We start from the raw sequence: 15394 nt of genomic DNA, 5'->3' as shown, positions 1-15394 counted from the left end.
TAACCTTGTCTCAAGGTTTATGTTGAATATGATGGATCTTCTCGTAAAGGATAGTCTGTCGTACGAAGCTCTCGTCAATGTAAGATCCTAAAAAAGAATCAGATCACATTGGGTCGATTATATGAAATCTTACTCTATATTGTAAAAGATTGTTTCCTCCACTTGAACCCGTGACCACGAAGTCACACGGCATTAACTTTACCATTTCATCAAGGTTCCCTTTCATGATTGGATCTTCTACTACAGATAAAAAAACAATTAGAGATTTAAAGAAAAACCTTCAATATAAATTTACTTATTGCAGTTTAATAGTTATAGGAAGATCACCTCTCCTATTACACTAGTGACTACATTATCAAGCATCTCTTTATCACATTAATATAATTACTAGATATTTCTTTATTTACTAAATTACATCATAATAATTGTTTGGGATTTTATAATCAGCTTCTAAGTAAAATCATATACAAGTCCTTTTCTCTATATTTCTTTTATCAATTGTCTTATTAAATAAATGGCAGATATGGTTAAACTTCCAAACATGAAATCAAAATGGCTCTGGATATGTTTGTTACTTCTCTCATTCCCTCTTCTAAGTCTTTCTGAAAGTCTGATATATGACAACAACTCGATTCCTTTATAAATGAAACAAAATTGTACATATCTCTATGCTAAGTTTTCCTAGATACCTTGGGAATCTTTCTAATCCTCAAAACTTTATTGAAGGACTTAGTTAACCAAATTATACCTTAATTTCTTAAATTCTTCAAAATTTAATGTTTCCAAACCTACATTTTTACTTATGTTGATTCATATATTTGAATAATTAATCATATGGAATTATACACAGTAAAAATATTCACAAAATCAAGATATACATACGGAACAACAGCTGCATCAACAATTTTTGGGTGAGAAAGAAGTATTTGCTCCAATTCAGTGGGAGGAACCTGAATATTAGTACATAAAAAATTACAAATATTCAAATAGATGTCAATGACATTAAGAATGAGAAATCAGAATTTAAGGTTGCACACCTGATATGCTTTATATTTGATTAACTCGTTTAACCTATATACAACGTAGAGGAAACCTTCATGGTCAAAATAACATAGATCACCGGTCTTTAACCAACCTTCAGGGTCCAATGTGGAGGCAGTTGCCTCAGCATCACCAACATAACCTTAACCAATATATTTTGCAAATTAAAACAATAGGCGTATATAGCTTTTCTCATGCAAAAAATGCACAAACATCATTTGAAAATTCAGTTAGCAAGTACACCTTGCCAAGTTAACATGTAAATAAATTTTTCCTTTCACCCATCCAGATAAAATGTAAAATCATTAAATCCAGCACAAGCCATAGAAGTATTTGGATAACAGTATAGTAATGAAGAGATGTCTAAAGTACTAGTAGCAAAGTTAACATACCAAGATACAAGATTCATATGTTCCAAATTTTGGACTTAGTTTGAAACAATTTTGTAGGTATAGCTGAACAATAAAAATGAACAATTGTAGGATGAATGTTTAACAAAATTATAATGCGATTTTTTGATTGAGGTGTTTGGTCAAACTGTGAAAAAAGGATGGAGAAGTTAAGAGAAATGTTTCACATAGAATTCAAGCGGTTGAAATGGAGGAAGTGTCAAGTGTTCTTTGTGACAGTAAAGTAATTTTAAAACATAAAAGAAGTTCTACAAAACAACAGTTAGACCTGTTATGTTATATATGTGGAATGTTAGTCAATGACTCAATCACACGAGCAGAAAATGAAAATCGCAGAGATGAGAATGTTAAAGTAGATGTGCATATTATGAGAATTGACAAGATAAGAAATGAGAATATTAGGAAGAAAAAGAAGATTGCGCATATTAAGAGAAAACTCTAAAAAAATATATTTGAGATGGTACAAACATATATTTAGATACCAACAAATGTTGTAATTAGATGATGTGAAATTATAATAAATACAAATATTAAACGAGGAAGAGAAAAATCAAAGAAGATTTGGTTATAAACAATAAAAAAATATAATTTATTTAAATATAGATGATATAGAAGGGGGCAGAGTCCAATGGCGTAGAAAGATCTACATAGCCAACTCCACCTAGTGGGATAAAGTTTGTTGTTGTTGTATACAGTTTTAACTTTATTTTAAATTACTAATAATTTTTTTTTCTTTATATTATTATAACACTTTGATTCAATTAAATAGCTAATATAACATTTATAATATTATAATCATTCACATGTATAATGTGTTCATATCACATTTCTAGTGTCAATTTGATCTCATTCCATTGTTGAACAATGTGATCAAATTTGTTACATGGCTCCTTTGAAAGTTTAAACAGGTTTAAGCCACTTTATTTGCTCATTTACCTATTTGACGGTTAAGTGTTTCAAAATTAAGATATTTGAAAGCAATATAAACCACAATAAAATAAGAAAGAAACACCAAAATGAGCTTTATTAGAGGGATAACTAGAGATAAAATATATCTAAATTTGATGACTAGTTAATAACCATCCCATTCTTCTCTCTTTTTTGGTTTCCCTTTCTTTGGTCATTCTTGACAGATTAATGCTCCATTTTTTTTCCACAAATATAATAAATCATGCTCTCTTAACTATGGTCAGTTTGACACCAATTAATCAAATATCAAAGTGACCATTTTTAACTGGATCATGCCTACTTGCAAAGTTGCAGGAAAATGGCATTCATACCTATTTCATCAACCTTAGCATCATCAGGCAATATTTGTCGCAGCAATTAATCTTTATCCTTCCACTGAACATTGTACAAGGCTATATCACTAATAAAGTTCCATCCCAGAATTTGTATCATCAAAAAAATAATCTGCTATGTGATCAACCATAGTTGTTTGAAACCAATTTGATTAAAAGTGAATATAAAAGAGTCCTTGGAATTCACAATTGTCATACTACCAATTTAAATGTTTGGATTTATGTATGAATATTTTGCTTTCAACTTCCATGTTCAACACAATTACAAGAATAGTTCTTTGGACCTAGGCAGCAAACATGAAGATTACCTATGGATTACAAAGCCTTTGTCCACTCGAAATTAGATTCTTACTTCTAGTGGTATGACTGAACTAGTGGCGGCTTGCATCCAGAGTTGGTTTGAGTAGAACGATAGAGGTGCATCTCAAGACTTACGACTTTTTAGGATTCGGGCCATAAAAATTGATGGACAAGTGTGGTTTGGAAGTCATGCATCTAGCCTCAGCATGTCTCCATGCTATGACTTTTGGCACAGGAACATCTCAAGACACAGGATACACTACCGCATGTACAGAACAAGGTCTGAGTGCTTTGTGGAGCAGCAGAGGAGACCTTGGACTAGTTAGTCTTCCGATGCCAAACTAGTAGCTTGTTATGGTACAAGGTGCGGAACTGGCTTGGGATGAGGCAGGAGATGAGCACACATTGGAGGGTCATATGCATCTTCAAGCAATAGCTTTGAAGTACTCAGCTTTGACCAAGGCATGACACTTAACTATGTCATGGATGGCTAGAAGCATATTCCTGTTTGACACTGAGCATATTAACATAGACAAGATACTTATTAAGATATAGGCACATGTTTTTAGATCCCTAAACATTTATTCACATTTGACTCCTGGTCAGAATGTTCACATTTTTAGAATGGGCACTGATATGCCTAACAGAAGATGTCCATTCTTCTCTAATATATATTTTCATTTATTCATTAAAAAAATTACAAATACATTTAATATCATAATAAAATTCTTAAGTATGATGATTTCAAGAATTTATAAAGCATACTTTCCAAGTCCTGCCTCTTGTATCTTTTAGATGTAGCAATTCCTTCCTAATTTTCTAAAATAGTTATGCCAATATGAATTTAATTTTCAAGACTTCTGGGCATTTTAAAAGTTTATTTTCATAGATCTTTTATTTAGGAGTATAAATTAGAGTTTTTATTTAATAATTATCTTGGTTAGAGAATAAAAGATTTATTTCAAATTTGATGGAGTGAAGTATATATAGTTATTATTCCTTAAATATTATTAGTATATCTCCAATTTTGATTAGGTTCGTGTTAAAGATCTTCTACAACAACAATAACATCCAAGTCTTATCTCATTAGGTGGGGTCGACTATATGGATCCTTCTACGCCATTAGACTATATCCCCTACTATATCATCATTTATATTTAAATAAGTTTTACTCTATTTTATTATTGCTAACCAAATCTTTTTTTAATCTTTCTCTTCTTCATTTGATATGCACATTTGTCATGATTTCACATCGCCTAACTGGAACATTTATTGGTGTCTAATTACATATTGGTGTCATCTTAACGTATCTCCCGGAGTTTTCTCTTAATAGATGCAACCCCGACTTTCTCTTTAATATTTTTATTTCTTATCCTATCTATTTTTATATATTTGCACATCCACTGTAACATTTTTATCTCCGTAACTCTCATCTTCTATTCATATGCTTGAGTCATAATCCAACATTCAACTTCATATATCATAGCAGATCTAACTGTCATTTTGTAAAAAAATTCTTTAAGTCTTAGAAGTATTTTACGATCAAAAAGAGCATTTGACACTCTCTTCTATTTCAACTATCCTGTTTATATTATATGTAAAACATCTCTCTTAATTTCTCCATCCTTTTATAAAAATAATTTTAAATACTTAAGACTCTCAATTTTAGATGAGTCTCTCTTAAAAATTATCTCATTACATCTAATATTACTAAATTGAAATTTCATATATTCTGTCTTTACTTTAGTAAGCCTAAAACCTTTCACTTCTAATGTTTCCCGTCAAGATTTGAGTTTAGCATTTATTCTTTCACGTCTCATCTACCACAATAATATCATCTACAAACAATATGCATTACGGTATCATATCTTCGATGTGTCCGATGAGTTCGTCCATGACTAGTGTAAACAAATAGGAACTTAGAACTAATTCTTAATGTAACCCTATCTTTATGAGAAACGCTTCAATTAATCCGTCTGAAATCTTCATTCTTGTCATTACATCCTTACATATACTTAATTAGTTTAATATACGCTATACTAACACTTCTCTTTTCTAAAATTCTCTATAAAAGTTCTCTTGAGACTCTATTATAGGTTGACGAATAATATATATACGTCTTGCTTCTATACTTGATACTTTTCAATTAGTTGTCAGAGAAGATGTTTATTGTCGGCTTCCAAACATAAATCTAAATTAATTTTCAGTCATCGTGGTATCCTTCCTTAATATTTTTTTATTACTCTTTTCTAAAATTTTATAGTATGACTCATTAGTTTAATACCCCTATACTTTATATAATTTTGTATGTCTTCTTTATTTTTATATAAGAAAACTAGAGTATTTACCCTCCACTAATCGAATTTTTTTTTAGTTTCCAATTTTGGTTGAATAATTTTACAAGTCATTTAATACCTTATTACCCTAAATACTTCCATACCTCTATCAAAATATCATCTGGTCCAACTATTTTTTTTATTTTACATCCCATTTAAAGTTTGTTTTACTTTTGAAGTTTGAATTCTACAATAAAAATTTAAATTTCTATACTCATTTTATGTACTTAAATTACCTAAGTTGATTATTTAAACATTCATTAAAAAGTTGATGAAAATGTTGATGCAATTAGCCTCCACCGTTTTGATATTTGACAATATGCTTTGTCTAGTTAAGTTTGATCAAGAGTTGATTCAAACAAGTTAAAGAGGTCAAATATAACTAGATATTTGGAAGTAAGTAAGAAGTCCTGATAAGTCAGGGTTAACCTAGGAAAAGAGAAAGTTTAGTAGGTTAAGGTTGACCGGATGAATAGCAAACGGAAAATCCAAGCAGGTCAAGGTTGACTGAATGTCTGACAAAGTGAAAGTCCATACAGGTCAACGATGATGGCAAGTGGCAAGTCCAAGCAAGTCAAGATGACTGAATGCTTGGCAAAGGAAAAATTCTAAGTGAGACCAATAGGTCAAATTTGGACAACCAAACAAGGATTCAATTGACCGGACTATATGGTTGACTGAACATGGGTTCAATCTACCAGATTACTGAGTTGTCAAAAATGTTGATGTGAAAGGTTGATGCAATAGCTGATGTGGACAAGGATAAGAATGAATCTAGATAATGTGGATGAAGATACGACTTAATCCAAATAAGATAAGACTATATCCAAATAAGGTAAAAACATATCCAATAAGGTTGAACCGATCTAGTAATGAATTTAGATGGAAAGTTGGCGTGGATAAGATCAGTCAACCGGATCTATTGATTGATTGGCCGAAAAACCGGATGTTTCGTATGTAGGCCTTGGACATAGCACCTTTGGGGGTATGAACCGAGTAAAAAATCGTTGTGTCTTTTGATCTGTGTTCTTTATTTAGTTTATATTTCTGCTACTAGACTAACTCTGTAGATAAGAATGAACACACGACAAAAAGAACGACAAAAAGCGAGAGCAATATTCAACCCCCCCCCCCCTCTCTATCCTTCTCAACGATCCTACAATTAATATTAAAGTCAGGTTGGCTCTTGATTGAACTAATCGCTAAGGAAGCAAGTAAACTAAAGGTATGGATTTAAAGTTTAAATTTCACATAATTTGTTTAAGCCAAAGAGGACACTACAAAAATAAGTGTCCTACTATTAAGATTTGATCTGCACAACCAACGACAAAGGAGGAATCGATATTAGAGTCTAGAAAAGCAAAGAGCACATCATGTGCTTCAAGTGTAAGCAAACTGCTCATTACAAAAATCAATGCCCACAAACGAAGTCCAAAAATCTAGGGGGAACTATCCAGATTAGTAAATTTAAAATTTATGAAAATGCATATTAGTTATTGATCCTGTCCGAAGGCTGAATCAATGAACGCTGGGCACGGAGCGCTCTTCGACTACTGACGTGGCTCTTCAACTGCTAGAACGAAGCTCCGGCGAACCTGCACAGAAGTCGAGCCGGGAAGGGGGTTCCCGGCGGCGACCCTCCGACGCTCAAGTCAGGTGAGCAACGATGAAAAAGGTGGCTCTCAAAGTCTCAGAATGCGTACCTCCGGCGAAATCTGAGGCTTTTTATATAGAGTTGTGAAGGGTTAGGGCACGCATATCGAGGTGCATATGTGTCCTCTGTCCTTTCCTCGGTATGCAGTTGTCAGAAAGCTCACCTGACCCATACCGCTACAGTCAAAGCATGTCCTCGATGGGACAGCAGAATCCCCTGTCACAAGATTTGGAGCATGGCCTACACGTAAAACATACCTGCTGTCAGAAAAAGACCTCCCTTGTCCTTTTCCCCTTTGCTCCAGATCTAGCGTCCGGGCGGACAACTCCCTCAACATCCGGCCGGACATATGCGGTGGTTTACTTGGGGAGATTCTCCATCACATGCTTTATGGGGACTATTAGCAGTGTTACCTTATGGCCTTGGCCGAGCGTGGGGTCCGCTCGGCCCACGACCTTTTCCCCTAAGCGCCGGAACTCTGCTTTCGACAGGGCGCCTTTAACCATCAGCTGTATATCGTCCGGTCGGCAAGCCGATCGGATCCATCCCTCTCCGGACGTTCGATTCCATCGGCCGGTCGGACGTCCGATCGGACCCATCCCTTTCCGGACGGACGACTACCACTATGTTTTCCACGTGGCGTTGACTTCTCATGGCGGGGCCCCCTGCTCTTACTACCGGATCACTTGCCTCTCCTTCAAGTCTAGTCGAAGGAGGCGAATTGTCCGACTGGCTGGACTGCGAATCTAGCCGGGCATCTCCTCCGTGCTAGTATCCTCCGATCGGCCTACCGCAGAGATGGCCTTGAACAAATCAACAATGGCATTCGCCGGATCTCCTCGGGTTTTGCGCCAATCTCCGACATTAAGGTTGAGCATGCTTTCATTAAATGCTCCGAATGGTAGAATGCCACGTGGCGCAATGCCATCAGCCTACGGCGGCGGCGGCATGGTGTTTTGATGCGATCGAAGCGATTCGAAATGAACGGCGAGATGCACGCTTTGATTCCCGTGACCTGGATCCAACGGTGGAGGCTGGCCGGCCTCCGCCCTATAAAGCCTTCGTTTCCTTCTCTCCCTCATTTGCTTCCGCGTTCTCGACCACTGCCTCCAGTGCTTTGGAGCTCCGGCGATCTTGTTTCTGCCCTCCGACGCTCTCCGGCGGCTTTTTCGCGATCCCTTTCCTCGCAGTAAGATTTTACATCTTTCCTTCCTCCTTTCCGGTGTTTCCTCAGCGTTTTTTCCTCAGTTTCGATCCTTGAAACCTCCTTTCGTTTTTCTCCTACCTTTTTGCCTTTTGATTCCTTCCGATCGGCCCATGGCTAGTTCTTCAAATCCCGAAGACCAGTCGCTCGGCCCATGGTACACCACCATGCAGTCTCGATTCGAACAGCGGGACTTTGATATTTTGACTGACAATTTCGAAATCCCAGAGGATTTCGAAATTCGTTTAGCCGGTCCTTCCGCTCGGCCTCATAGGCCGCCGCGCGGAGCTTTCTGTGTCTTCCGAGACCAGTTTACCGCCGGTCTTCGCTTCCCTGTGCATCCTTTCATCATAGATGTCTGCAATTTTTTCGGTGTGCCGCTCGGCAGTCTAGTACCCAATACCTTCCGTCTCCTTTGCGGTGTTGTCGTTTTGTTTAAGATTCACAACATCCCCCTCCGACCGGAGGTCTTCTTTTATTTCTATTACCCCAAGCAAGCCGAGCCGGGCACCTTCATGTTCCAAGCTCGACCCGGCTTGGTCTTTTTCAACAAACTCCCTTCTTCCAATAAACATTGGAAGGATTATTTTTTCTACATCCGCATGCCCGATCAGGCCACCTTCCCGACAAAGTGGCAAGTCAACTTGCCCCCTACTCCCGAGCTGAAGAAGTTCAAGACCCGACCGGACTACCTCCACGCTGCAAACATACTAGCCGGTCTGCGACTCGACATCAATAAGCTCCTTCATGAAGGAGTGATGTATATCTTCGGTCTGAGTCCTATACGGACTCCTCTTCCGGCCAGCTTCGGTAAGAACTTTACTTGGACATTTGCTTTGATCGCTAACTGATTTCCTTTCTTTCTTTTGCAGCGGACATCGTCATGGATTCGGTGATGGCCGGCGTTTTGAAGAGAAAGGCGGCCGCTCTGGAAGCCGCGGCGGCCAGAGAAATGGAAGCTTTGGGTATCCATCCGGTCGGATCCCACGAAGGTGAGAGCGGGACTCAGGCTGAGTCGGCCGCTCAGGCCTCTCAACAAAATGTGGCCAGTGGAGCCACCCCTCCCCAAGAACGAACTGCACCCGAGGAAGGTTCCGCTCGGGAGGAGGAGCAGCCTCTACAAAAGAGGCGCCGAGTGGAGACTCCTCTGCCCTCGGCCACGTCAACGGTCCAACCGTCCGAGCGAGCAACCGCCGCCGCTCGAGGCAAGGCGCCAGAGGTCGAAGCCATTTCGTCCGACCGGACTCCTTCTGAATGGGACGAGCCGGAAGCCCCCATTGAGGCTATTCCGGTCAGCACCCGCCCACCCGCTCGGCATTCGGTCAAGAGCTCAACTATCCATTCGCAGTTTTCTGCGCCGGCTTCTGATCCCGGTCGGACGATCCCTGGTCACGGCCGCACAGTACGGGTCACCCTTCATCTCCCGACTGAAGAATTGCTTCCAGAAGCCGACCGGCCAACCGCGCCCGAGCATACCATCACCTTGAAAGGGCCCCTGGCCGAGATGTGGGCCGACGCTCGGGCGCGCATTGCAATGATCCCCCTCCGGAACTTGGCCAATAGCCATATGCAGGAGTCCACGGGGGTAAGTTTTCTTTTATTAATCTTCACTTGCATTTTTCCGCTCGGCCTTTGACAATTTCGCCTTTTTGCCTCAGCGATGGGTGGAAGAGATAGCCGTCTCCAACCGCCTGGCTATGGTGGACGAGGAGCTGAGGCAACTGAAGGCGGCAGGCGGTCCGTCCGGCTCTCAGGGCCCGTCTTACTCCGAGCTGCAAAAGGAGCTGAAGAAAGCTCAAGATCTGTTGGCGGCCGAGCAAAAGAAAACGGCCGATCAGGCCCACGCCCTGGCCGAGTCCGAGCGACAAGTCAAGTCGCTCGACACAAAATTAACCCTGGCCACCACCCGAAAGAATACGGCCATCTCCGATTTGGAGAAAAAGAACGTGGAGGCTCGGGGCCTGGAGCTTAAGGTAAAAGAGCTGATGGAGCAGCTCGACAGAGAGAAGGTGGGCCGCTCGGCCGACGCGGCAAAGATTCAGAGTCTGAATGAGGTCCTCACTGGCTCCCAGGCGGCCATCCGCTCGCTTGAATTCTCGGAGAAAATCTGCGAGCGGATGTACACAGCCTTCGACTTGGCTATGACCGCGACCACCAACTATCTGAAGTCCAAGGGTCTTCTTCCAGAGTCCACTACCATTCCGGCCGGCGATCAAGTGGCTCTCCTGGAAAGCATTCCCAAGACCCTTTACGATTACATAGAGTAACTTTTGTAATTCAGCCACTCGGCTAGATATGATCCTTTTTGTACTTAGGCCGCCCGGCCTAAAGTTTTAATTTGAATGCAGTGTTTTCCTTTTGCACGCTATCCTTTTAAGTTAGCATGTGTGTCGTCCACTCGCCTATTATCACTCTTCTGGCATTCTAAAGGGAGTGTAGCGAAGTACTTGGAGTTACCTTTCCGCTCGGCTATTTATTTCGAGTGTAGCGAAGTACTTGGAGTTACCTTTCCGCTCGGCTATTTATTTCGAGTGCGTAACCTTCCGCTTAGGTAGCAGAGATCGCTCACTAGAAGCCGACAAATACCTTTGTGCTCTGAGCCGAGCAGGACGTGGAGTCGGTTTTATCGATATTGAAGGCAAGTTTCCGGAGGAATTGCATCCTTCTTATTGGCCTCACCCACACGACGATCTTCCAATCGGGCGTTTATAGACGTCGGCTCGTCTCTCAATATTTAATCGTCGGAGCTCAACGATCTTCCGCTCGGACGTTTATAGACGCCGGCTCGTCTCTCGATCTTTAACGTCGGAGCTCGACGGCGCGGATATTTATAGCCGGTCGGTGCGGCTCTCGATCTTTAACGACGAGGCTCGTCGGCCTTTGAAGGCTAACTCCTTACCAGGCCGAGCGGCCTTGGCCTTCGTGTCATATCCCGTGCTTGAACAATATTTATGCCCGGCCGAACAACAAGGGCTATTTGCTTACAAAGTCTTTGAATATATAAACCTCCCGGCCGATTGGCTAGGGGGCCTTCACTTAGTAAGCCATTCGGCAGATAATGCTCAATGTGTTTTCATCTTTCTGCTTCCTGCATTACAAGGATATAGGCGACTAGCATATACACAAAAACGGATTACATTCGTGCACCTTTCATCCAGCTCGATAAGGCTGGAGATGATTTGCATTCCACGGTCGATCCAGCTGCCGACCTTCCTCATCCTCCAAATAATACGCGCCTGAGCAGAGCTTCTCGATGATTTTGAAGGGACCACGAGCTTCAAGTTCCAACGTCCGACCGGCTTGATTTCTTCCACTGTGTCGCCGACCGAATGATCCGAAATGACGCTTGTAGTTTTGCCTCATCCGCTGACGGTATGCCATCACCGAACGGATGCCTTGGCTCGCCTCGTCAACCAACCAACTCCATGTTCCTTCGCCGCTGCCTTCTTCGTAACATCGACCCGGACGGACTCGACGCCGACTTCAACCGGAATGACCGCCTCACACCAGATGAAAAGGTGTGACGCCTGTTCCTTCCTTAGAGTCGTTCGGATGGCCCATAAACGCCCCATCCGCCAACTCCTCCCAAGTGGTCGAGCCGAGCGACTGGAGAATTTCCGACCACCTCGGCTTGACCGTTGCTTTGGGGGTAAGCCACGGACGTGAAGTGTTGCTCGATGCCGTAGCTTTTGCACCAATCTTCTAGCACCTTCCCTGTGAATTGCCGCCCATTGTCGGAAACCAATCGGCGAGGGATACCGAACCTACAGATGATGTGTTGCCAGATGAATTTTTTGACCATCTGTTCGGTGATCTTGGCTAGTGGTTCGGCCTCTACCCACTTGGAAAAATAATCGACCGCCACCAGCAAAAATTTCCTCTGCCCGGTCGCCATCGGAAATGGACCCACAATATCCATTCCCCATTGATCGAACGGACATGAGACGGTTGATACTTTCATCTCCTCCGCCGGTCGGTGGGAGAAGTTGTGATACTTCTGGCATGAAAGGCATGTAGATACTGTCCGAGCGGCATCTATTTGTAAGGTCGGCCAAAAGTATCCAGCTAGCAGGATCTTCTTAGCTAGTGATCGTCCGCCCGGATGTCCTCCGCACGATCCTTGATGTACCTCTTGGAGGATGTAAGCCGAGTCCTCCGAGCTCATGCATTTCAACAGCGGGCGAGAGAAAGCCTTCTTGTAGAGCTGATCGCCAATGAGTGTGAACCGACCGGCCCTCCTTCTGAGCAGCTGGGCTTCATCCCGATCGGCCGGTGTGGCTCCCGAGCGGAGGAACTCTATGATGGGTGTCCTCCGCTTGAAACGTGAGGCCTCAGATCCGGTCGACACGCGCCATCGCAGATTTTTCAATTGGTTCTGAATGGCGACAGCGCTATTGAGCTCGAGTTGGCTAACTCATCTACGGTTCTCCGATCGGGAATCTTCCGAATAAGCACCTCTGAAAGTAGCTTTGAGTTTTCAAAGGCCTCAGAGTTTAAGCCTAACGCTTGATTTCAAAGGTGCCGAAGTTGCCGAGCGCCAACCGTGAATCCGAAAGTGTCACCCGACCGGCCCCACATGCCGTGCCTGCAATCCGGCTATGAGGGCCTCATACTCGCTTCATTGTTGGTAGCTTTGTAATCTAGCCGGACGGATAGGTGCATCTTTTCTTCTTGAGGTGAGAGCAGCAATATTCCAATCCCACTTCCGAGCCGAGTGGAAGACCCATCCACATATATTCTCCACGTAGCTTCCGGCTCTGGCCTTTGCACTTCGATCACAAAATCAGCCAAGGATTGCGCTTTGATCGCCGAGCGGGGCTGGTATTGGATGTCAAATTCACTTAATTCTATCGTCCACTTGATGAGCCGTCCGGACGCTTCTGGATTCAACAGTACTCTTCCTAGTGGACTGTTCGTCCGGACAATGATGGTGTGAGCCAAGAAATACGGTCGAAGGCGCCGAGCGGCTAGAACCAAAGCAAAGGCCAACTTCTCGAGCCCGGTGTAACGAGATTCAGCATCTTTTAAAATGTGGCTTAGAAAATACACCGGCTGCCCTCACAAGTGCTGAGCCTACAACATGCTCAGTTGAAGACAGATAAATATAAAGTGACTCACCCCCGATCGGCTTGGCTAGTACAGGCAGGGAATTAAGATATGTCTTCAATTCTTCGAATGCTCGGTCGCATTCCTCGTCCCAGTGAAATTTAGTGGCCTTGCGCAAAATTTTGAAGAAAGGGAGGCTCCGGCTTGAGATGAATCCGACAATGCGTTATCCGACCCAACCGCACTTCCTCGGATTTCTGAGGCGGCATGTCTTGTAGAACTTTCACCTTGCTAGGATTTGCTTGATTCCTCGGTCACTATGTACCCCAAGAAACGCCCTCCTTTTGCTCAGGCACTTCGGGATTTAGCTTGACTCCATATTTGGCTCGGAAGGTTTCTTCCATGTCCTTGAAGAGATCGGCCGCCGGACGGATTTGATAAGAATGTCGCCCACATAGACTTTACGCCCGATTTGCTCCCTGAACACTTTGTTCATCAAGCGCCGGGCCCCGGCGTTCTTCAATCCGAACGGCATCACATTATAGCAATATGTGTCGTCATTATAAAGCTTACTTTTTCTTGATCTTCCCAGGCGGCACTTGATGATATCCTTGGTAGGCGTCGAGCATACAAATTAATTCGCAGCCGGTGCTGATCTATCCAAGGCAGGGGATAAAAATCTTTGGGCATGCTTTGTTTAAGTCCGAAAGTCGACGCAGACTCTCCACTTGCCGGCTTGAGACTAGTACTACGTTAGCTACCAACGGAACCGCACCTCGATATATGGCCTGAGTTTTTACCTCCGCCGATGATAGCATTCGCCGCACAAATCTCTTTTCTCGCTTATCGAAGTCCTACATGTAACTCAGGTCGCGCTATGCTCGAAATTCCGTGCGCTCATGTGTCGACTGCACGAAGACATCATGATTTCTCCCGAGGCATGGATCACCCCTCTTTCTTTCTCCTCCGGATCGGACGCAATAAAGGTGGTGGCCTCCGATCGGATCGATGAATCTGCACTTCCTCTTTTCCTCATAAATTAAAGTGGGTGGCTTTTCGGTGATGGCGTTTACCTCGATCCGAGGCGCCTTGGACTCCGCTGGATCATCTCGATGTAGCATCGCCGAGCCGCTAACCGATCTCCCGTACTTCTCCCACCTTGTCTTCAACGGGAACTTCTTCTGGTGGAAGGTTAAGACGACCGCTTGGAATTCGCGGCCCAAAATGATGTTGTAGGACGAGGGAGAGTCGACCACCACAAGCTTATTGTCCCTCCTGAGCGCTCTTCTCCTAGCGAGGTAGCCAGAATCTGTCCGACCTACCGAACTTCTGCCCATAAACCCGTGAGAGGGTCATGGAAGCAACCCCGATCAATTTGCGATCAAACGCCTTCTTGAATATGATGTTGACCGAACTCCCTGTGTCAACAAATATGCGGTGAATAGTGTAATTTGCTATTACCGCTTTAATGAGCAGCGTCATCGTGGGGCACTTCAACTCCTTCTAAGTCCCCGCCCGAAGTGATTTCGGTCCGCTGCTCCGCCTCGCCCGACCGTGGATCCGAGTCGCTTGACGCCCGCTTTCTAACTCGATTGAGTCTCCTCCGATCGCCCACGGCATAACGCTGATCTCGCCCGGAAGTATTGCTCTGCTTTTCCTCTTCCCGAGTGGACGGTGACTTCTCCCGTTCTCACCCGAGCGCGTCGCGCGCGCGCCGTTGCCGTCCGGACCCGGCGGGTCCGGCTTCCCGGGATCGTCGTCATGCACTTCACCGTCACCGCACGCCTGTCCGCGCGCCGGTTCGCCTACCAGCACGCCTCGGTCCCTCGTGTTGTGCGTATCCGTCCGGTGGAAGGAGCAAAACATAGGGTCCACCTCTTCTTTGGCTTGGGCCGAGCGGCATCTACCTCTTGTACTTGGGACCTCACCCGAGGGGAGCGGATTGCTTCACCCTTGGTCCTCTACGGTTGATGAGCGACGCTTGTCGTCGCATGAATAGGTGCCCGGTTGAGTTTTTCCGGCGGCTTGCTTCCACGCTTATGTATTCGCTGGCTCGATGTAGCATGTGATCATAATCTCGGGCGGCTTTCCGAGCGGAAGAA

At 43.5% G+C, this 15394-nt stretch overlaps 1 protein-coding gene across 2 annotated transcripts in view; it reads right to left on the bottom strand.

Annotated features, from left to right (window-relative positions):
• Nucleotides 1–15394, bottom strand: part of LOC121967171 (4-coumarate--CoA ligase-like 5) — a 41778-nt gene that overhangs the window by 15159 nt on the left and 11225 nt on the right. For both annotated transcript variants that reach the window (XM_042517226.1, XM_042517227.1), the window contains exons 3-4: nt 1038–1183; nt 883–950 (exon numbers count right to left, since the gene is read on the bottom strand). In XM_042517226.1, the coding sequence (XP_042373160.1) occupies nt 883–950; nt 1038–1183 (214 nt within the window). The remainder of the gene's footprint in view (nt 1–882; nt 951–1037; nt 1184–15394) is intronic.

This window comes from Zingiber officinale, chromosome 3B (genome assembly GCF_018446385.1).
Source record: "Zingiber officinale cultivar Zhangliang chromosome 3B, Zo_v1.1, whole genome shotgun sequence".
NCBI classification, from domain to species: domain Eukaryota; kingdom Viridiplantae; phylum Streptophyta; class Magnoliopsida; order Zingiberales; family Zingiberaceae; genus Zingiber; species Zingiber officinale.
The sequence above is the reverse complement of the archived record's forward strand: the minus strand, read 5'-3'. Positions and strand labels throughout refer to the sequence as shown.